Genomic DNA, 24,573 nt, shown 5'->3' with positions numbered 1-24,573 from the left:
AAGGACATACTCAGATAGTTGGTTACTCAGATGCTGATTGGGCAGGTTCACCCATTGATAGACGATCTACTTCTGGGTATTGTGTACTTGTTGGAGGAAACCTGATATCATGGAAGAGTAAGAAACAAAATGTAGTTGCAAGATCAAGCGCTGAGGCAGAATATAGGGCCATGGCACTAGTAACATGTGAACTCATTTGGTTGAAGCAGCTACTTAAGGAACTTCAATTCGAAGAAGCACGACCAATGACGCTTATATGTGATAATCAAGCTGCGTTGCATATCGCCTCAAGTCCAATGTTCCATGCAAGGACCAAACATATCGAGATAGACTGCCACTTCGTCTGAGAGAAGATTGAATCTGGAGACATCGACACAAGCTTTGTCAATTCAAATGATCAACTAGCAGATGTTTTTACAAAATCTTTGTGAGGTCCCAGAATAAGTTATATATGTGGCAAGCTTGGCGCATTTGACTTATATGCTCCAGCTTGAGGGGGAGTGTTGATGTATAAATATACAGTAAATAATTATATTTATGCTCTAAATATATTTTAACTTACTCTCTAAGTTACTTAGGATATAATATTATGATGAATATTCATTCTGTAAATATATCATAGCTTAGGCCCTAAGCTACTTACTTCTATATGATAAATCTTCCGTTGTGCTATTCAGACACACGGTATTTCATTATATGTCTCTCTTTTCTCTCTTATTCAACACACTATAACCGCACATGATTACAAATTTCTTTAGGACCCTTCCAAGTGACTTCCCTGCTCAAGCACAACTGCTCAAGACTTCCATAACTGCTCAAGTTTTCACAAAGAACGTACGAAATAGACTTTCTGAATGTTTACAAAGTAAACAAATCAATTCGCGTTTACACTGAATTTAATAATGGTAGTGTAAACTGAACAAATGAATAAACTCTTTAGGATTCTAAGATATTTACTTGAATACAAAAATCCTATATAGGCAGCCATTTGATAGACGTTGGAGAAGAGTGTCACTGCAAATGGAGTTATTGAGAAGCTTTAATCAATAACGTTGGCTCTTTGCCTGATATGGATAATTCCTTTGAATAGTCCTTTGAAGTTCCTTTATTGAAAGTAGAATTATTTGTTGCATTCCTTTTGTTCTTAAGTTCCCTTGTCTGTTTTCACACGTAAAGAGAAGAAGACAAAATAACAGCTTTATTATATCCTTTTGATAGGGACAATTCACAAAAGAGGACAAAACTTACGTGGATTATGGGTCCCTCGGGATTTTCTCAAATCTGAGGGGTCATCCGAGTCTGATGACCTTCACAGAATCTATTGATGTATCTCTATAGCTTTTGTGAGGCATCCTTATTCTAAGGACGTTGACTTTTGGTTGACCTTTCTTCAGATCTTCAACCATAGTCTTCTAGGATTCTCATGGTCCTTCTGATGCGTCTCATATATTCATCCTTCAATGTTAGATTTATTCTTTGATTCTGCACACTTGAACATATGTTAATATTCCAATTGTTCATCAATACTTTGTTATCATCAAAACCTTAGAGAAATTGTATGAACCACTCTTGTTCCAACAATCCCCCCCATTTTGATGATGACAAACACAAGTATTTTAAACAATCATTGTTAATCAAATTAACAACTAGACTTCAGGGAGGATTTCGATATGGAGTCGTAGTTGAGATATTTTTATCCTCATCTACTTTCTTGGAGATTGCTTGTGTATCTAGCATATCATCGTCTTCATCTTTTCTTTTCTTCTCAAGTTCCTCAAAATTTATCAAACTTGACATGCATGGTTTCTTCCATGGTCTAAGTTCTCACATTATATACTTTATATGCCATTGAGGTAGTACAATAGACAAGGAAGAATCCTTTGTCTGTCTTTCTGTCAAATTTTACAAGGTTATTCTTACGATTAAAGATATGGCAATAACACTCAAAAATATTGGAAATAAGAAATATTTGGTTTATTCCTTTCTAAATTTCAATTCGGGTTTTGTTCAAAATCCTTACGATAGAGACTCTGTTCAAAATATAGTAAGAAATGTTGATGGCTTCAGACCAAAATTATTTTTCAACAATGCCCTCATTTAAAAGAGTTACAACCATTTCTTGCCATGTTCGATTTCTATATATGTGTGTATTATAAATGTTGAAACTTAGCATGTCCTTTTTTTCTCTCTTATTAAATTTAACCCCCTAATTTGTTTTTTGGTGATCCAGATTTTGGCTGTGAGATGGATATAGCATGGTCAAGAATTGTTCAATCCAAAAATCAAACTCATGTTCTTTTAAATACCTAATTTATCTAATTTGTAAATTTCCCCTATTTTTTTAACTTGAATTTAAATATTAATTATAAATAAATAATGTAATTCATTATAAAATTAAATGCCATAATAATTGGTTGTTATTTTAATAGCATGATAATCTTAACTATTATAAAAATAACAATATATGCATTTATCATTATTTTAAGAGTTTAATTTATACACAACGTTAGTGTAAAAAATGTTAACAAAGTGCAAAAATTGTGAGCAAGTATACATCGTCAAAACAAGTAGTATAATAAAACCGTTCACATGATATTTTAAAATTTATTACCATAAAAAACCGTTTACACAATATAATAAAACCGCTCACACGATACACCTGAATTTTTTTTTAAAAATATCCATATTTGGATATTTGATTTCGAGAAAGATTTGTGAATTGTTGAAAAATAAAACTAATACAACAAACAATGACTAAGTGCTTACTCAGCATTCTAGAAGTGAAGAAAACTAATACCTAATTTATCTAATTTGTTAATGTTTACCATTTCATGCGTGTTCGTGAGATACCCAACTCGCCTAATGGATTAGTCAGAGTTTATGTTTTTGGGTTAGAATATGTATAAAAAGGACCTCTTACTCCCCCAATTAGATGTATAACTTCAAAGTTACAATAAATTACTTGTGACATTGCTTGGTATTATATTGTTGTGGGTGTTTCTGAATTCAGGTATAATTTTAAAGCCTTTTCTCTGTTGCTTAGTATTCATTTAATCTGTATTATTTAATTTAATTGTCGGTTGTTTTTTTGAGTTTCAATTATTGTAATTTACTTTGTTTTTTTGGTTTATTTTTGTGTTTGATTGAATATGTCATTAATGGGTTGATTTAAGTGGATCAAGTTAGGATCTTTTTCTTCTGAGTTTGAAATGAGTTTTTCTTTTTCATCAATTTTTGGGGATGATTTTGTTGTTGGAAGTAATATTGAAACTCACTGATAATTTTTGAATGATTTTATGCAGAGGTATTTCAGACGATTGTTGGTTATTGAGGAGCTAACATATTTGTGATGTTAGTAATTAAAAATGATGTGATTACATTTTAATTTTTTTCTTAAAAAAATTGAAAGAGGGGCGTGAATTTATTTATTTATTTAAATTTGGGGAAATATCAAAACAATTTCTTGGGTTGGAATTGGTGAATGGTGCATGTACGGCCTTGTTGGTTTTGAATTTTGATAAAGCGAATTGTTTTTGTTTTATTTTTTGAAAATAGTTACGATCTTTTATATTCTTAAATTCTTTTATTAGGAGCATAGCTGGGTAGATATAACTTTTTTGCGTTACTATTGTCAATTGAGTCCTTTCTTACATGTGTTTATTTATTTATTTTTGTTTTATTCATGTTTTATTTATGGTGTTGACGCTTTTATCTTTAGTTTTGGCCATTAGTAAATGATAGTTTAGTAAACCATGCTCAATCCTTTCATGAAAATTTCAATGGTGGCTTTAGGTTATACCAAACTACGGGCAAGTTTGAAAATGTTTATGCACAACTTTTTATGATTAAATGGTAAATAGATTAAGCTTTATTAGTTTTAAGAAAATCATATCAGTCATTAAATGTTTATTTTGAATGATTTTTAGGGACCATAAGAAGAGTTTTCGAAATATATTTGTTTAGTTGGAAAGTCAATGTCATCAAATGTCACTTCAATATACATTGTTATTAAGAGTTTACTTGGATTGTATTGTGTAGAAATGGAGGCAAAACCCTCAAAGTCATTGGATGGAACTATAGTCAATCAGAAGAAAAAGTGGGCTACCCGATGTGTTTCACATGTGATTGGAGTTTCAGCACCAACAAGTGTGGCTGTCAAACAAATGAGATTGTTTGAAGATTTTAGCAAACCAGATGACTCTGGTCTTGTTATTTCAAGATCCTTGTCCATGATCTATTTGAACTACAAGAAAAGTGGGATGCCCAAACGTTTGATGTTCTATAATAACGGTGAATGGTTGGACTATCCAGATTATGTTGTTGACTTGGTTAAAAGAGATTTCAAAATAAAGAAGGTAAATGTGGTGGTACAGTTAGATGGTCAAGAGGTTGTGTTAAATTTTCTACATATGTATCATGTTGATTTGAAAACGGGTTTGCAACAACCCATTGCTTGGATTGATCAGAAAGGGAACTGTTTTTTCCCTGAAGAACCCAATAATATAAGTGAGATGAAAGAGCCAAATGTAGATTTAGATGCTTATACAGAATCTATATATGGAAAACTGGATGTGGATTCTGTAAAGGAGATGTTTCTTACAGGAATGACTGTTGTGGGCATTACTGAGTCTGACATAGTTGATATTTTTCATAACTCAAGCATGTCAACGAAAAGGCGGCTGGAGTTATTCCGAAAGCATGCTGATATCACAAAAGAAGTTCAGGGGGATGCTAATTTCCGCTATGCGTGGCTTGCTTGTTCTACAGAGGAACTATCAAAGATGACAGAATATGGGCTTCGTCACTACCGACTATCTCCATCTAAAGGAATATATGGTTTTGGTCACAAATATGCTGAAGGGTATGGATTCGAGAGAGAGAAGCACATGGAAAAAAAAGGGTTTGATTCTATAATTTATTTAAATTGAAATTGCTAAAACATCATCTCTCAAAATGAGAGATTTGCTAGGGTCTCCCACCCTAGTCCTCGCCCAAAAACTAGTTGCCACGTTAAAAGAAGTCTTCTGCCTTGAAAAATGATTTCACAAGGCCGATCAAAAACTAAGAATCGTATGTGTTTATCACTTGTGTATTCTAAATGTCATCATGTTATCGATAAAGGTTTATATGTAATTACATATGGTTAGATGTTTTTTCTTAGTTTTCTATAAATTCCCTTAGAGGTAATCTTGAGGCACAATTATAAAAAGACACCTCTTTCAATTCCAATTGAAATTTCAACATTAATCATTTTCGTTAGACATAACCTACTTTTTTTTAAAAAAAATAAACTCGGTATCTGATCCAAGGACCGACTAATTTGAGGAGACCAATCCCTCGCCCACTTGCGTTGCGAAATTGGCACCAGAGGAAATCGAACCTGAGACCTTGAGAGGTACACACTCCAAGATTCCAAGTCAACCACTAGACCAACCCCAAATGGGTCCGAAGGTAATCCTATTTAAAGTACATCAAACACTAAAAGTGGATATGTCTCTCATTTAAAATTTAAGTGTTTACTCAGTACATTGTTGCAGGATCAGCCCAAAGACAAGACCACTAAAACCCTAGCTATAGACCTATAAAAAACAATTATTTTTCATTAGGTTTTATAAAAAAAGAAAATCTCGATATGCAGATAAAAAATTGAAGGTGAGAAAAACACAAGAAGGGGGGTTGAATTGTGTTTTAGAAAAATTCTTCGTTTCTCCTAAAAACTGAACACACTGATCAGAAGCTAAGCGAGACAGCTTCTGAAGTGATAATCAGAATCTAAATGCAGCGGAATAAAACAGAGAGAGAGAGAGAGAAGAAGAACGACACAAAGCAATTATACTGGTTCCTTCCACAATCCGGAAGTAGTCCAGTCCCCCTTGCACTTCCAAGGAGATTTCACTATGAGTAATATCTGATTACAAATGCTCAAGCACACAAGCAAGAGACTTCCAATGCTCAAGCACACAAGCAAGAGACTTCCTTTGCTCAAGAACACAATCAAGAGACTTCCTGCTCAAGCACAACTGCAAGAGACTTCCTAACTAAACAAAATTACACAGAAAATTGTTTAAGGTTGAACACTTGATATACAATCAGAGGTGCTCACAATACAAATCAGATACAGACTCAATGGACTTAAGAATTTCTAAGATATGACTTTGAGACACAGAAATTCTAAGTGAATGCAGAACAATTTCAGCAGAGGTTTGGTACTTGTGAAAATCTTGTGAGTCTTTCGTTCAGCGTTCTTGCATTACCAATTCTCTAGGTCTTCACTCCTTTATATAGAGGTGTGAGAGAGACGTTGTGAAATTGCCAGCACACCAAAGAGTCGTTGTTGAAGCTTGATCTTTCACCAATAATCTTTTGCCTGATTTGGCTGTTGTCCTATGAAGAACAAATTTGAAATCCATTCCTTATCCAAAGGAACATCTATGCAGGCGAAACCGTATTCTGGAGCTGTTTTCTTGTCCTGTAGCGCGGACACAAAACAGAGTAGTGGAGAACGTGGTTGTACAATTCGTACAAAGTACAATGTCAACGCTTTCGTCCAAATTGCAAACACACGCCTTCAAACACCTTTGAAATGACCGTTGCAAACTCCACTAATCCTTTGTTTGTGTTTTCGAATCCAATAGACAGCTTTTGCATTGATAATTCTTCAATTCTTGATTCTTTGCAAATCCAGTTGATATTCAGCTTCTGGTGAAATGGCTTCTGATGAGGCAGCTTCTGATGATGCAGCTTCTGATGATATGACTTCTGCAGCTTCTGATGACGCAGCTTCTGATGATGTGGCTTCTGGACCTCTTGTCTTCAGAAGCACTATTCTTCAGGAGCAGCTTACTTCAGGAGCGCTATTTCTTCAGGAGCAGCTTGACTTCAGGAGCGCTTTTTCTCTTCAGTAGCAAGTTGCCTTCAGGAGCGTCCAAGCTTCAAATTTTTGTTGTTTCCATAGCTCTTTATTTGCTCATTCAGAACCAATGATGATGTAACTTTATAATTATGGTCCTGTACACTTGAACAAATATTAGCTAGTCCAATTTACAATTTTTAATACCTTGTTATCATCAAAACCCTTTAAGGTTCATTGTTAAACACATTTTGTTCCAACAGATCTAACTTTGAAGATGCGAAAATTTTGTACAAGAACAAACAAACGAAAAGAACAGGACCGTTACCTCTTTTAGATCTGTTAAGACCAGGAGATTAGTCGTCGGAATACTTCGATTCAGCGTTTTGGTTTGGATTGGAAAACTTCAGTTCTTCTGCTGATTTCGGTTCTGTTATCGTTCATGTTGTGATGAGCATCAATCCATTTCTGCTTTCACGTGTTCCTCTGCTACGGATCTGGACAGGTTTGAAAATTCGAGCAAAACTTGTTGGAACGATTCAGACTCGGTTTGGATTCGTGAGTATATGTGTTGTTGGAGTTGAGCGTAAAAAAAAAATTGTGTGATTATTGTGAAAGATCAGAAACGGAAATGGTGTGGTAATGAATTTTGAGTTTTACTGGATTTTCATGTTCATCATGTTCTTGAGGTTCATGATGAACTTTGTATTTTTTTGTGTTTTGATTCAGAATTCTATGAGAGAGAAAAAAGAAAAGTGTTTGTGACTTGATTGTTGTAGCTTTTTCTAACTCTCTGACGCGTTTTTTTTGTACAGTGTAACAATGACACTATTTATACTGGTGTAACTAGGGTTTAGACTGATGAGAACCAATGTCAAAAATACCCTCAAATGGGTCAGATGAAAATGCCAGCACAACACAATGAAGTTTGGTGACCAAGTTTCTAATATGACCAATTAAATACTGACATCTGTGAAGGTGAGAAAAACACAAGAAGGGGGGTTGAATTGTGTTTTGAAAAAATCTTCAATTTCTCCTAAAAACTGAACACACTGATCAGAGGCTAAGTGAGACAGCTTCTGAAGTGATGATCAGAATCTAAATGCAGCGGAATAAAACAGAGAGAGAAGAAGAACGACACAAAGCAATTATACTGGTTCCTTCCACAATCCGGAAGTAGTCCAGTCCCCCTTGCACTTCCAAGGAGATTTCACTATGAGTAATATCTGATTACAAATGCTCAAGCACACAAGCAAGAGACTTCCTTTGCTCAAGCACACAAGCTAGAGACTTCCTTTGCTCAAGAACACAATCAAGAGACTTCCTGCTCAAGCACAACTGCAAGAGACTTCCTAACTAAACAAAATTACACAGAAAATTGTTTAAGGTTGAACACTTGATATACAATCAGAGGTGCTCACAATACAAATCAGATACAGACTCAATGGACTTAAGAATTTCTAAGATATGACTTTGAGACACAGAAAATCTAAGTGAATGCAGAACAATTTCAGTAGAGGTTTGGCACTTGTAAAAATGTTATGAGTCTTTCGTTCAGCGTTCTTGCATTACCAAATCTCTAGGTCTTCACTCCTTTATATAGAGGTGTGAAAGAGACGTTGTGAAATTGCCAGCACACCAAAGAGTCGTTGTTGAAGCTTGATCTTTCACCAATGATCTTTTGCCTGATTTGGTTGTTGTCCTATGAAGAACCAATTTGAAATCCATTCCTTATCCAAAGGAACATATATGCAGGCGAGACTGTATTCTGGAGCTGTTTTCTTGTCTTGTAGCGTGGACACAAAACAGAGTAGTGGAGAACGTGGTTGTACAATTCGTACAAAGTACAATGTCAACGCTTTCGTCCAAATTGCAAGCACATGCCTTCAAACACCTTTGAAATGACCGTTGCAATGTTCCACTGATTTTCTGCTGTGTTTTTGAAACCAATAGACAGCTTTTGCAATGTAGATTCTTCAATCTCTGAATGTTTTGCAAATCCAGTTGATCTTCAGCTTCTGGTGAAATGACTTCTGATGAGGCAGCTTCTGATGATGCAGCTTCTGATGAAGCAACTTCTGCAGCTTCTGATGGTGCAGTGATGACATTCTGTCATTACGTAATATTAGGGACTTATTGTGACATTTTGATAGAGTTCTCATGCAATTTTTACTGTTCTGGAGTGCAAAAAGCTTAAAATTTGAAGTCTGTTCGAAGGAAATCGCGCCACGCCAATTTCAAGCCGTGCTGCGATTTTTGAAGCAAAAATACACACTTCCTGTAAAGGGGAAATCGCGGCACGCCAATTAACAAGGCGCGGCGCGATTTTGATGGGTCAGGCCCATGACTTCTATAAATACTGCACTCAATCTGAAGAACAAGGGTTACGATTTTGGAGAACGAAAGTGCGATTTAAACACCCAGAAGGCTGCAGCGGAGAGGATTTCATCATCTCTAACCCAGTTTATGTATGTTTTAATTCTTTCATTGATTATGCTATTTGTAAACTCAATTATGAGTAGCTAAATCTCTTAGAGATTAGGTCGGAGATGAACCTATGTAACCCTAATTGATCATATGTTGCTGTGAAACTCTATTACTTATTAATGATATTCTAGTTTTCATTCAATTCAATTGTTCTTACTGCTTTTTATATCCTGATCAAATATAAACATGATTTTGTGAGATCGAATGACTACTGACCATAGCTTTCGACTTAGACCTAATTGAATTGTTCTAATAAACATGGTTAGTCTAGGAATGGATAATCGTTTGTTAGTGATATTAGGTTAACGTGCTTAAACCTTTGATGATTATTAGACCACCTAAGGAATTAGGGGCTGTAGTTTAAAAAGAGGGTCCTAACTCAAGGGATTGATTAGGGCTAATTTGTTAACTATCGTGAAACTAGAGAATCATTAGTAATAATAGGTGCAGTAACCAATTAGGGGAAACATAGAGGATTCGAAGACCTGATCTCATCTCTCTCCTATTTTCTTAATCAAATCTTTACTTTTTTATTTGATTTCTTAAAATCAAACCAAATCTACTGCCTAGTGGCAAAACAAAATAAACTTTTATACATCCGACTTTTATAACGAAATTGAGTAATTGAAGTTAAAAACAGTCCTCGTGGGAACGATATTTTTACTACTTCGATAGTTATTGGTGCACTTGCCAGAGATCTATCAAGTTTTTGGCGCCGTTGCCGGGGACTGTTGAATTATTTCAACAAGGCAATTACGTTATAATTTAGGGTTTTTGCAATTTAATTTTCTGTTTTTTTTTATTTTTATTTTTCTGTTTTCATATTCACTTGATTACTTTGCGTGGTGCAGTGCTACTAAGGTATTTTGCTGTTTATGCGAGGTAAACAGAGCTCTGACGACTTAGAGTACGATCCGGAGATTGAAAGAACTGCTAGAGCACTTCGGAAAGCTGTCCGATCGCAAAGGTTAGCTCAATCCGTTCCACCGGGTGTTCGAGAACAAGTACCGGAGCAACTCTCAAGTGAATCTGAAACAAATTCTTCTCCTAAATCTGCAACGATGGAAGGAGAAGGAGTTGTACCACCAAGACCTAAGCTTGGAGACTACGGGTTAGCCACTCATCGCGGTCAACTGACCCACACTTTTCAACCAGCTAACCCCGTAGCGTTCGACATCAAGACAACTGTCCTCAATGGTTTGAGGGACAAGCAATTCGATGGGACTGAAGCTATGAGTCCTCATGAACACTTGAGCCGTTTTGCTGAAACCTGTGAGTTTTGTGTGCAACCAGCCACCGTGACTGAAGCACAAAAGAAGCTAAGGCTGTTTCCTTTCACCTTGACGGGAAGAGCAAAAGATTGGTTGCTAACAATTCCAAACGGGACTGTCCAAACATGGGAAGAGTTAGAGCTGAAGTTCTTGGAGAAATACTTCCCTATGTCTAAGTATTGGGACAAGAAGATGGAGATCTCTAACTTCAAGCAAGGAGAAGGTGAATCATTGTATGATGCTTGGGAGCGATTCAATTTGCTTCTCAAGAGATGCCCTAATCATGAGTTCACCGAGAAGCAATACCTCCAAATCTTCACTGAGGGGGTAACACCAAACACTCGAATGTTCTTAGATGCTTCCGCGGGAGGTAGTCTCAAAAGTAAAACTGATCATGAAGTTCAAGCTCTAATTGAAAACATGGCTGGCAATGAGTATCGTGATCAAGCTAAAAAGAAAGAAAGAGGAGTGTTTGGGGTGAGTGAACAAACTGCTATCCTTGCTAACCAAGCAGCTATGAACAAACAAATTGAAGCTCTAACTAAGGAGTTTCAAGGCTTCACTTTGGCTCATAAGCAACAACAAGTGGCTGCAATCAAATGTGACTTATGTGGTGAAGAACATCCAAACGGTGAATGTGTTCCGGAAGGATCAAGTGAAGAAGCTAACTTCATGGGAGGATATCAAAGGCAGAATCAATACTACAATGCAGGCATTAATAAGCATCCAAATCTAAGCTACTCAAACAACAATGCTTTGAACTCTCAGATGCTAACTCCTCCTCAACAACAACAAAGGAAGCCATCCGCTCTTGAGGAAACTATGATGAACTTCATGAAGATGACTCAAGGCAACTTTGAAGAGATGAAGAAGAGTCAAGAAGCTGAAAGAAAGAACAATGAAGCTTCTAGGAAGATGCTTGAAACTCAACTGGGGCAATTAGCTAAGCAGTTGGCTGAACAAAACAAAGGCGGATTCTCAGGTAACACTAAAGATAACCCTAAGAATGAGTCTTGTAATGCTATTGAACTGAGGAGCAAAAAGGTTTTGACACCTTTAGTTCCAAAAGCTCCAAAGAAGGTTGATGAAGTAGTTGAGGTGGAGGAGAATGATGTAGTTGAAAAGAATGATGAGGGTGTAGTTGAAAAAGAAAATGATCATGGAGAAGTTGAAAACGAAAGGAAGAAAAAAATAGAGGGAGAAAAAAGTGAGAGATTAATTGATGAAGATTCAATCTTGAGGAAGTCGAAGAGTCAAATTTTGAAAGATGGAGACAAACCACAGGTTATTCCATCATATGTGAAGCTTCCATACCCTCACCTTTCGAAGAAGAAAGAAAAGGATGAAGGCCAATTCAAGAAGTTCATGCAACTTTTCTCACAACTTCAGGTAAATATTCCTTTCGGTGAAGCTCTTGATCAAATGCCGTTGTATGCTAAGTTCATGAAAGACTTGTTAACCAAAAGAAGGAAGCCTAAGGATGATGAGAACATAGCACTTTCTGAGAATTGTAGTGCTATTCTTCAAAAGAAGCTGCCACCTAAGCTGAAGGATCCTGGTGCTTTTACTATCCCTTGTTCAATTGGACCGGTAGACATTGGAAGAGCTTTATGTGACTTGGGAGCAAGTATAAATCTGATGCCTCTTTCAATGATGAAGAAGCTTAAGTGTGGGGAACCAAAACCAACAAGAATGACCATTACTTTAGCTGATCGGTCAATCTCTTATCCTTTCGGTATACTTGAAGATGTGCTAGTCAAGGTTAATGACTTGGTATTTCCAGCAGATTTTGTGATCTTAGATATGGCTGAAGATGAGGATATGCCACTCATTCTAGGAAGACCTTTCCTTGCAACTGGCCGTGCTTTGATTGACATTGAGAAAGGAGAGCTAATGTTGAGATTCCATAAGGAGCAAGTAGTGTTTAATATATTTGAGGCCATGAAGCACAAAGATGAAAATCCCAAGTGTTACCGGATTGACATTATTGAAGAAATAGTTAAAGATGACTCTTGTGAACATCAACCAACACACCCTCTTGAACGTGCAATTGTGAATTCTATAGAAAAAGGTGAAGATGATGAAGATCTTGAAGTAAGTGATTGTGTGAAGCAACTAGCAGCAAGCAAGCAAGAGTTGGGTCCGGTAAAAACAGAAGAATTAATGGGTAAGCACTCTATAGATGCCCCTCTTTTGAGTGGAGAAGGAGAGAAAAATCCAGAATTAAAAGAACTCCCTTCTCACTTGAAATATGTTTTTCTCACTAAGGATGCCTCTAAACCAGTAATCATCAGCAATACCTTGACACCTTTGGAAGAAGAAAAATTGATGAGGGTGTTAAGAGACAATCAAGGAGCTTTGGGGTGGAACATTTCTGATTTAAAGGGTATTAGTCCAGCTTATTGCATGCATAAAATAAACATGGAGGCTGAATACAAACCGGTGGTTCAACCTCAAAGGAGACTTAACCCAACAATGAAGGAAGTGGTAAAGAAAGAGGTGCTGAAGTTACTAGATGCAGGTATGATCTACCCTATCTCAGATAGCTCATGGGTAAGTCCAGTTCATGTGGTACCCAAGAAAGGAGGAATGACGGTGGTAGCAAATGAAAAAAATGAATTGATACCCACCCGCACCGTCACTGGTTGGAGAATGTGTATAGACTACCGGAGGTTGAATACCGCAACAAGAAAGGACCACTTTCCATTACCATTCATGGATCAAATGATTGAGAGACTGGCTGGCCAAGCCTTTTATTGCTTCTTGGATGGGTATTCAGGGTATAATCAAATTGCAGTGGCTCCGGAAGATCAAGAAAAGACTGCCTTCACTTGTCCATTCGGTGTGTTTGCTTATCGAAGGATGCCCTTTGGGCTGTGTAATGCGCCGGCAACCTTTCAAAGGTGCATGCTTTCCATCTTCTCTGATATGATAGAGAAGAACATTGAGGTATTTATGGACGACTTTTCTGTTTTTGGTAAGTCTTTTGATCAATGCTTGTTCCATTTAAATGCTGTACTTAAAAGATGCACCGAAACTAACCTTGTTTTGAATTGGGAAAAATGTCATTTTATGGTAACCGAAGGTATAGTTTTGGGGCATAAGATAAGTGCTAAAGGCATTGAAGTGGACCAAGCTAAGATAGAGGTTATAGAGAAACTTCCTCCACCAATCAATGTTAAAGGAGTGAGGAGTTTCTTGGGGCATGCCGGTTTCTATCGGCGGTTCATAAAAGACTTTTCTAAAATTTCCAAACCCCTCTGTAACCTCTTGGTCAAAGAAAACGAGTTTAATTTTGACTCTGAATGTCTAAATGCTTTTTCTTTGATTAAAAACAAGTTGGTAACTGCACCAATAATCATTGCACCCGATTGGGATTTACCTTTTGAACTTATGTGTGATGCAAGTGATTATGCTGTTGGTGCAGTCCTAGGCCAACGCAAGAACAAATTTTTTCATGCAATTTACTATGCAAGCAAGGTTTTAAATGAAAATCAAGTTAACTATTCCACAACTGAAAAGGAATTGCTTGCGGTAATCTTTGCATTGGAAAAATTTCGTTCTTATCTAATAGGCTCCAAAGTCATTGTTTTTACAGATCATGCAGCTCTCAAATATCTCTTAACAAAAGGGGATTCAAAGCCTCGACTGTTGAGGTGGATCCTATTATTGCAAGAATTTGATCTTGAAATTCGTGACAAGAAGGGAGTCGAGAACGTGGTAGCTGACCACCTCTCAAGGCTGGAGAATGACGAGGTAACAAAGAAGGAGAAGGCCATCAAGGCCGAGTTCCCCGATGAACAGCTGTTTGCTATTGGAGAAAGACCTTGGTTTGCTGACATGGCAAACTTTAAGGCCGGCAACATAGTTCCTGATGATCTAACCTACCCTCAGAGGAAAAAGTTCTTCAAAGATGCAAACCACTACTTGTGGGATGACCCTTATCTGTTTAAGGTAGGTACTGACGGTTTGATTAGACGTTGTGTTGCAGGTGAGGAAGCACATAGTATCATGTGGCACTGCCATAGCTCAGCTTATGGAGGCCACCACAGTGGAGAAAGAACAGCTGCAAAAATTTTGCAAAGTGGATTCTGGTGGCCCACCCTTTTCAAAGATTGCCACGACTTCGTCACAAGATGTGACAAATGCCAAAGGACAGGTAATATATCAAAGAGGAATGAAATGCCCCTAAAAGGAATCATTGAAGTTGAACCATTTGATTGTTGGGGTATTGATTTTATGGGACCATTCCCTCCCTCTTACTCTTATCTCCATATTCTAGTCTGTGTTGATTATGTCACAAAGTGGGTTGAAGCGATACCATGTGTTGCTAATGATGCCAAAACGGTTGTCAACTTCCTTCAAAAGAATATTTTCACTAGGTTTGGAACTCCTAGAGTATTGATCAGTGATGGGGGGAAGCATTTTTGCAATAATTTTCTTGAAAATGTGCTCAAAAAGTATAACATTAAGCACAAAGTTGCAACTCCCTATCACCCACAAACTAGTGGTCAAGCAGAGGTTTCAAACCGACAGCTGAAACAGATTCTGGAGAAGACAGTTGCGTCAAATAGGAAAGATTGGTCTAGGAAATTAGATGACGCACTGTGGGCATATAGGACAGCCTTTAAGACCCATCTTGGGTTCTCACCCTATCAGTTAGTATATGGGAAGGCATGTCATCTTCCAGTCGAGCTGGAACATAAAGCTTATTGGGCCATTAAGGCCTTGAATTTTGATCAAGTAGCCGCTGGTAAGAAAAGAATTTTGAAACTTAATGAACTTGAGGAGATGAGGCTTAGAGCGTATGAAAATGCCCTCATCTATAAAGCCAGGACAAAAAGGTATCATGACAAAAACTTAGTGCCTAGGGATATTAACTGTGGACAACTAGTTTTGTTGTATAATTCCAGGTTGAAGCTGTTTCCTGGGAAGCTCAAGTCAAAATGGTCTGGACCATTCTTGGTCAAAAGTGTGTCACCATATGGAGCTGTTGAACTAGTGACACCTGAAGGAGATCGAAGTTTCAAAGTTAATGGACAAAGAGTTAAACCATACCTAGGTGGCGACCTACCTAAAGGAAGGGTGGCACTCATTCTGAAGGACCTCTGAGGATCCTTAGCAGTCAAGCTAGTGACGATAAAGAAGCGCTGGGTGGGAGGCAACCCACTAGATTTACTTTGTTTTTCAATACATTCAGTTTTTATTTTCTTTTTAATGTCAAAGTCCATTGAACTTATTTCCCTATTGTAATTGATCCTGCACTTGTTTTATTAATGAATTTGTTTTGTTTCATGTGACCTATTCCAGTTTAGTAACAGTTGTTTGATGAAACGGTATTCCAAAAGTTCTAAAGGAGGGGTGACTTGATTCAAAGGCGAAGTGTACGGCGTTGCTAGGTAGTCACACACTCCCAGAAATCTCAGCCATAAGGTTCATTGCCAAATTTGTTTTTCAATTTACTTATATTTAGATTAGTTTTCCATGCAACTACATTTCTAGAACTTGCATTGTTTCTCTATTATTGATTGGTCTTTGTCAATTACACACTGAGGCAAAAGTGCTTGGTCCTGTGAACCTTTTTGAAGCCTACCCTGATATTGATTGAATTTATCCTTTCTTAACCAATTGTGAGCCGGTAGGATTAGAACTTTTTGTTCGGTGACAAACTACATTACAAGCCTAGAGACTTTTAGGACTTGTCCCTTAATGAATTTCTGAGTTAAGGCATTGTAGAATTTTGCTAAAGATTAAGTTTGGGGTTGCTATTGGAATTTGCAACCAACTAAGTTTGGGGTGGGGGTACTAGAGAATAAGAGAACAAAAAAAAAAAATGAAAGAAATATGAAATTGTCATGCAATATATACACAAAAATGGTGTATCAAAAAAAAAAAAGAAATTGAATGATGAAAAAGGGACAAAACATCTAAAATCCGAGTAACTTCAAACTCGAGTGTCCTTAAAGTTAAAAATGTTCTCTAGTACCTTTGCATTGATTGTATTTCCACAAGGTGAATGAATGAAGGATTGAACTTTGTGCTTTAACTTCCGTAGGAATGCCTAACTCAAATTTTGTGTAGCCTACTTATCCAAATATATCCCACCTTTCACCTAAGCCCCGTTATAACCCTAAAGACCTCAAAAGTGTGTAATGATATTGACTTTGATTGATGTTTAGAAACTTTTCAAGCATATGGTAATATGTAGACCTGCATGTCGACTGGTAGAACCCTATTTCAAATTGTTGCGTGGAGTTGTGAATTGGTGGATGCGAACAAGTCAAACTAGCTCATCTTTAGCTAGAAGGAGAATGAACTTTTGGGTACTATCGTTTTGTCAGGTAACTGTTATTTTACTGTCGTTTGTCACTGTTGCAAGCAAATTCCTTGAGGACAAGGAATGGTTTAAGTTTGGGGTTGTGATGACATTCTGTCATTACGTAATATTAGGGACTTATTGTGACATTTTGATAGAGTTCTCATGCAATTTTTACTGTTCTGGAGTGCAAAAAGCTTAAAATTTGAAGTCTGTTCGAAGGAAATCGCGCCACGCCAATTTCAAGCCGTGCTGCGATTTTTGAAGCAAAAATACACACTTCCTGTAAAGGGGAAATCGCGGCACGCCAATTAACAAGGCGCGGCGCGATTTTGATGGGTCAGGCCCATGACTTCTATAAATACTGCACTCAATCTGAAGAACAAGGGTTACGATTTTGGAGAACGAAAGTGCGATTTAAACACCCAGAAGGCTGCAGCGGAGAGGATTTCATCATCTCTAACCCAGTTTATGTATGTTTTAATTCTTTCATTGATTATGCTATTTGTAAACTCAATTATGAGTAGCTAAATCTCTTAGAGATTAGGTCGGAGATGAACCTATGTAACCCTAATTGATCATATGTTGCTGTGAAACTCTATTACTTATTAATGATATTCTAGTTTTCATTCAATTCAATTGTTCTTACTGCTTTTTATATCCTGATCAAATATAAACATGATTTTGTGAGATCGAATGACTACTGACCATAGCTTTCGACTTAGACCTAATTGAATTGTTCTAATAAACATGGTTAGTCTAGGAATGGATAATCGTTTGTTAGTGATATTAGGTTAACGTGCTTAAACCTTTGATGATTATTAGACCACCTAAGGAATTAGGGGCTGTAGTTTAAAAAGAGGGTCCTAACTCAAGGGATTGATTAGGGCTAATTTGTTAACTATCGTGAAACTAGAGAATCATTAGTAATAATAGGTGCAGTAACCAATTAGGGGAAACATAGAGGATTCGAAGACCTGATCTCATCTCTCTCCTATTTTCTTAATCAAATCTTTACTTTTTTATTTGATTTCTTAAAATCAAACCAAATCTACTGCCTAGTGGCAAAACAAAATAAACTTTTATACATCCGACTTTTATAACGAAATTGAATAATTGAAGTTAAAAACAGTCCTCGTGGGAACGATATTTTTACTACTTCGATAGTTATTGGTGCACTTGCCAGAGATCTATCATGCAGCTTCTTCAGCTTCTGATGATGTGGCTTCTGGACCTCTTGTCTTCAGAAGCACTATTCTTCAGGAGCAGCTTTACTTCAGGAGCGTTATTTCTTCAGGAGCAGCTTGACTTCAGGAGCGCTTTGCCTTCAGAATCATCTAAGCTTCATTTTCTTTTGCTCTTTATTTGCTCATTCAGAAGCAATCAATGATGTAATTTTTTTAAATGTGGTCCTGTACACTTGAACAAATATTAGCTAGTCCAATTTACAATTTTTAATACCTTGTTATCATCAAAACTTTCTAAGGTTCATTGTTAAACACATTTTGTTCCAACAATCTCCCCCTTTTTGATGATGACAAACAATAGTATTTAAAAATTGATCAATTGTTGTTAATATAATTAACAAGTTGACCTTGGGGTTCTGAGGTTTGTAAGCTCAGAGTCTGAGGTTTGTAAGCTCTAACTCCCCCTGAGTCTGATAGTCTTTAAGGTGAGGTTTGTAAGCTCCCCCTAAGTTCTATCCAGGTTAATTAAATTCATTTTTCGCACAATAATATCAGAGCTATATAAAAAAATTGAAAGAATTGACTTATAGATAAGAAGAATGGTTCAATTAATTGTTATTTGAAATTTGATACTCCCCCTTTTTGATACACCGATAAAAAGGATAGAAATTTTCAAAATTTTCAAACTTCAATTAATGGGGCTCAGAGCCTTTAAATACTATCACATATACTCCCCCTTTTGTCATTAGCAAAAAGACATAAACAAAAAGAAGAGATGAGAAAAACTCAAGATTAAAGGTTCAGAGCATAATTCAAATAAACAAGGCATTGCAAGCATTATTATCAATACAAATAACAACACACATGATATAAACAAAGAACTTATTCAGAAGCAGGAAGAAATCAGAACCTTATAAAATCAGAAGCAAAAAGAACTAATTCAGAAGCAGAAATGAACAAAGAATATCAAAAGCCTAAAAAGACAGAAAAATAAGCTAAAGGTGTGCAACTATGGGTTTGGCTTATTTCTCTAAAATCTTCTTCAGAAGCTCTTGAACATCAGCATACTTCTTGTCCATAACTTTTCTGTAGTTGTCTTCTCTGATCTTGGCTTCTTGCATGTCAGCTTCCAACTGTGATATCTTCAGCTTCTGCTCTATTAGCTCTGTTTCAAGCCTTTCATTTTCTTCTTTGAGCACCTTGTTCTCCTGAGCTAGAGCCAGGTTTGGTGCATCAATCTTCTCTAGGATCTCAGAAGGAATGATCAGATTCAGCTCCTTAGGCAGGAATTCATCAGGTTCTCTGCCTCTGATACTGAGTGGATTCTTCACCCAAGTACCAAGAACTTCTACATCTCCAGCATTCTCTTCAATGCCATTCAACCAATCTTCCAGCTTCTGCTTGGCTTGCTCTTGAGCCTCAATACAGGAATCATGCAGAGCTGAAATCAGGTTGATGACCCTTTCCTTGATCCTTTTCCATTGCTTCTGATAGCTTATTGTATGACCCAAGTCATTTCTACTTGCTATCAGTCTGAGAACTTCAGAAGCAATATCTTCCCACACATCTTTTAGTACTTGAGAATCCAGGTAAATGGTGGGAGGTGAAGGTTGTTTAGAAGGTTTTGGAGGGGCTAGGGGAACAATTGGTAGGTTTGATGATGATTGGTCATTTGTAGTTGATGATTGGCTGGTTGATGGTTGGTCAGGAGTGGGGTCAACTACCATATCAGAGGCATGATCATATTGATCATCCTCAGATTCTGTGTCCATATCACATACACCAGTATGGTGGATGATCTTGATGACTTGAACTGGTGAAGAAGATATGGAAGCAGAGGTTAGCTCCGGAACAATGTGTTCAGGAGCGGTAGTTTCAGGTTCAGGTTCAGGAGTGGGTTTAGTAACTGGTTGTTCAGGAACAGAATGTTCAGGAACGGTCTTTTGAGGAGTTGGTAGTTCAGGAATAATTGGGGGTGATGAAGTTGTAGGGGGTGAAGAGGCTTTTTCTGGTGAAGGTGTTTGTTGTGGGGGGTCTTCTGAAACAACTTTATCAGAAGCAGCTGCTTCTGGAGTTGTCTCAGAGGCTTTCTCTGAGGTTGTGGTAAAGCCAGATTGGGGTAGTTCACCTAGATAATGACTTTCTAGGTGATCTAAAAGAGATGTGTCTTCAGAAGGAATAGAGGATGTGCTATAAGATGTGTGAGAAACTTGAGATACCTTAGATAACATAGCTGAGTTATCTACTGCTTCTGAAGTTCCAAGATTCTGAACTTGCTCCACATTTTCAGCAACAGCTTCATCCACTATTAGAGTCCTTTCTCCTTCCTGTTCTTTTGCCAAATAGTCATCAGAAAGTTCCTTAGCCATTCTCTTCATGGCTGGAGTCATTTCAACCATGGAACTTTTCTTGTCAACAGGAGCCTTCTTCCTTTTCAGCTTTGGCTCAGCCTCTTCTTCTTCTATTTCTTCAAGAGCTTCCTCTAGCTGCTCTTCGGTGATTACCAAATCTGCCTTACCTTTTCTTCTTTTCTGAGGAATAGAAGCAGAACCAACCTTCTGTATCTTTCCTTTATCCTTGGCAGAAACAGATTCATCTTCAGACTTAGCAACTTTTTGCTTTTTGGTTTTAGCAACAGCAGCTTCTGACTCAGTGCTAGTTCTGGCCCTCTTTCCTTTAGTAGGAGCAGCATCAGATTCTGAACTAGTTCTGGCTCTCTTCCCTTTAGGTGCATCAGAAACAGCTTCTGACACAGCAACTGCCTTGGCCTTCTTGCCTTTCCCTTTAGCAACAGCAGCTTCCTCCTGAGAGCTCGCATTTTCCTCCAAGATGTACTTAGCTACTAATTTAGCTAAGTGTTCAGGATTACTTTTCTTAAAGATGGAAGGAAAGTCCCTGATAATCTCAGTTTCTTCTGTGGTCATCTCCAACCACTTTTCATCTTTAGGGGCTGTCTTGAAAACATGCATAGAATGCAATGTCTTGCTACTAATAGTCTTCTCAGCAGTAGAAACTTCGAAGCATTTATCAGAAGCATCTCTTTCCTTTTTCAAGAAATCCAGCACTCTTCCTTGATAAAAGAATTCTGATAACAATCTTCCACAGGGCACTTGTTTCCTTCCTTTGACAGTGCCTTCATTAATAGCCCAGCAGAGATAATCCATGACATATCTGGGGAAATTAATCTTCTCAAGCATGGCCATGAAGTAGATTGCCAGTTTCTGTTGATGATTTGGTTGGTCAGACCCTCCTGCTCTTAGAAAGAAGCAATCAGTACAGAATTTCACCAACATCCTGTTATGAATCTCCATTTCAGAAGGCTTAGCTTCTTTGTTACCACCCAAAAGAGTGTTGTAGTAGCTTTACAGCAGGACATCATCCTTCTTAACTATTTCTTGAAACCTTCCTTCTGCATTCATTCTACAAGCTTTAGCTATTATCTCCTCTGTGATGGTTACGGGAATACCCATCACTTCAGACCTTATCTCAAGGCTACTGAAGGAAGTGGGATTCAACTCTATCTCCATCTTTCCTTTCTTCGACCCAGCTTGTTTACCTGCTACCTTCACAGGCTTTTCATTGTACACTTCAGCTTTTAACCAAAAGTCCTTGACCAAGTTCACATAAGTTGGCCCATTTAGCATCTTGAAATACTCAGACAGCTTCTGAGTTTCTATCAATCCTTCCATGTTCACTTTGTACTTCTTAAGTGAAGTGAAGTCCACCGGTGATTCTATTTGAACTATTAAAGATTTCCATGGAATATCCATAGTCTTCTCTTTGTAGACTGACCCAGATCCTGATGCGCCTTGCTTGCTTGATGATGCCATTTGATGATGATTGAAGAAGATTTAGAGAATTTAGGGTTCTAAAGTTTTTGCGCTTACTTCGCAAGAGGTTTGAGAGCAAAATGTGTTTGTTGTGAGTGAGTAGTGTGTGAATTGACAAAGTGTTAAAAGTAAAACGATTGCAATTCAAAAGAGACAAACAAACATAACATTAATGACAAAATTGGGGGCGCGTGAAAAGTACTTTCAAAGCTATTAAATCATCATTGCCCTTTTAGTTATACACCAACACATACAGGCCACGTAAGAAGTTCACAGAGTAACTACCAAGTTAGTGGGCCAGAAGTTACTTTTAAAAAGTAACTCCCAACGTTTCCACTAATTCAACTATTCAGAAGCAATAAATCCAGCTTCTGGACTTCAGATGCTGACGTCATCATCAGAAGCGAGTTTTCCTCAGAACTTCAATAAAGAGCTTCTGATGGACTACTGCTTCTGAACTAACTTCAGAACCTAAAATCCTATTCAGGAGCAAGCAAACATCTAATCAGACACGTAGTGCATGTTCAAATTTTTCTTTATAAAATCATATCTTTCAACAGTTAAAGGCTTAGTAAATATATCAGCCCATTGATTTTCAGTGTCAATGAATTGTATATCTAAAATTCCTTTTTGAACATAATCTCTGATAAAATGGTGTTTGATTTCAATGTGCTTAGCTCTTGAATGCAAAATTGGATTTTTAGACAAACAAATAGCAGCAGTATTATCACAATAAATGGGAATACTGTTAGCAGTTATCTGATAGTCTTCCAACTGATGTTTCATCCAAAGTAGTTGTGTACAACAACTTGCAGCTGAAATGTATTCTGCTTCTGCTGTAGACATAGCAATAGTTGTTTGTCTTTTGCTAGCCCAGGATATAAGATTATCACCCAGAATTTGACAATTGCCACTGGTTGACTTTCTTTCAATCCTATCACCAGCATAATCAGCATCACAGAATCCAATTAGCTTATAATCTAAGGATTTCCTATAAAGGAGTCCAAGATTAGTTGTTCCTTTCAAATACCTGAAGATTCTCTTGAGAGCAGTCATATGAGATTCTCTAGGATCTGATTGGAATCTTGCACACAAGCATACACTGAATAAAATATCTGGCCTAGATGCAGTGAGGTATAACAAAGAACCAATCATACCTCTATACAGCTTCTGATCTACTTTAGCTCCTTCATCTTCTTTGCTTAAGGTGCACGTAGGGTGCATTGGAGTGTTCATCACTTTACAATCTTCCAGTTTGAACTTCTTCAGAAGCTCCTTTGTGTACTTTGATTGATGAACATAGACTCCATCTTTGCATTGATTGATTTGAATGCCAAGGAAGAACTTCAGCTCTCCCATCATGCTCATTTCAAATTCATCCTGCATTAACTCAGAAAATTCCTTGCAAAGAGATGCATTAGTAGAACCAAATATTATATCATCAACATATATTTGCACAACAAGAATATCTTTCCCAAGGATCCTTCTGAAGAGTGTAGTATCAACCTGTCCTCTTTTAAAATCATTCTTGATTAAGAAATTACTTAGTCTATCATACCAAGCTCTGGGAGCTTGTTTCAAGCCATATAGTGATTTCTTCAGTTTAAAAACATGGTCAGGATATTTAATATCCTCAAATCCAGGAGGTTGCTTGACATACACTTCTTCTTCTATGACACCATTCAGAAATGCACTCTTGACATCCATTTGATATAATATTATGCCATGATTAACTGCATAGGAAAGAAGTAACCTGATTGCTTCCAATCTTGCAACTGGAGCAAACGTTTCAGTGTAATCAATGCCTTCTTGTTGACTATACCCTTGTGCAACAAGCCTGGCTTTGTTTCTTGTTACTTCACCTTGCTCATTCAGCTTGTTTCTGAATACCCATTTTGTTCCAATAATGTTCTTGTGCTGAGGTTTGGGTACCAGATCCCACACATCATTTCTTTGAAATTGATTCAACTCTTCTTGCATAGCTAGGATCCATCCATCATCTGAAAGTGCTTCATCAACTGTTGTAGGTTCAATCATTGAGATTAGTCCAATCATTGACTCTACTTGTCTGAAATGTGATCTTGTTCTTCTTGGACTATCTTTGTTTCCAATGATTAGCTCCTCAGGATGTGAAGACTTGTGCTTGAATGTGTTTCTGGGAGGATCTTCTTGATGTGAGTCATCTTGTGCTTCATCAGAAGCAGTTTCATCTTGTGCTTCTGATGTGGGTTCAGCTTCTGGACTATCTTCAGACTCAGCTATCTGATCAGGTTCTGGAGTAGCTTCAGGAACCTGTATCTCTGCAAAACTTTCATCTTGCTTTGAAGTTTTATCTTCAAGCTCCTTGTCATCAAATTTAACGTGCATAGATTCTTCAACACAGAGTGTTTCTGAATTATACACTATGTATGCCTTTGACCTTTCAGAGTAACCTAAAAAGATTCCTCTTTGGGCCTTGGCATCAAATTTCATTAGGTAGAGCTTGTTGTTCAGAATGTAACATGTACATCCAAATTGATGAAAGTAAGAGATATTGGGTTTTCTTCCTTTAAAGAGTTCATATGTTGTTTTCTCCAAAATAGGTCTGATATAGATCCTGTTTTGAACATAGCATACCGTATTCACTGCTTCT

At 37.3% G+C, this 24,573-nt stretch overlaps 1 protein-coding gene and 1 non-coding gene across 2 annotated transcripts in view; one reads left to right on the top strand and one right to left on the bottom strand.

The window, feature by feature from the left end:
* Positions 1 to 4,040: 4,040 nt before the first annotated feature.
* LOC146916217 (putative inactive poly [ADP-ribose] polymerase SRO1) overlaps positions 4,041 to 24,573 on the top strand; it is a 30,006-nt gene continuing 9,473 nt past the window's right edge. Inside the window, exon 1 of the mRNA XM_085721576.1 lies at positions 4,041 to 4,861. Within this exon, the coding sequence (XP_085577702.1) occupies positions 4,041 to 4,861 (821 nt within the window). The remainder of the gene's footprint in view (positions 4,862 to 24,573) is intronic.
* On the bottom strand, positions 10,792 to 10,898 carry LOC146916218 (small nucleolar RNA R71). The gene has a single exon (XR_015017188.1). It is a non-coding gene; the product is annotated as a small nucleolar RNA R71 (small nucleolar RNA).

The sequence above is a fragment of the Medicago sativa genome, chromosome 6 (genome assembly GCF_051527215.1).
Source record: "Medicago sativa cultivar Bolivia chromosome 6, Bolivia_mono, whole genome shotgun sequence".
NCBI lineage: Eukaryota > Viridiplantae > Streptophyta > Magnoliopsida > Fabales > Fabaceae > Medicago > Medicago sativa.
The sequence above is the reverse complement of the archived record's forward strand: the minus strand, read 5'-3'. Positions and strand labels throughout refer to the sequence as shown.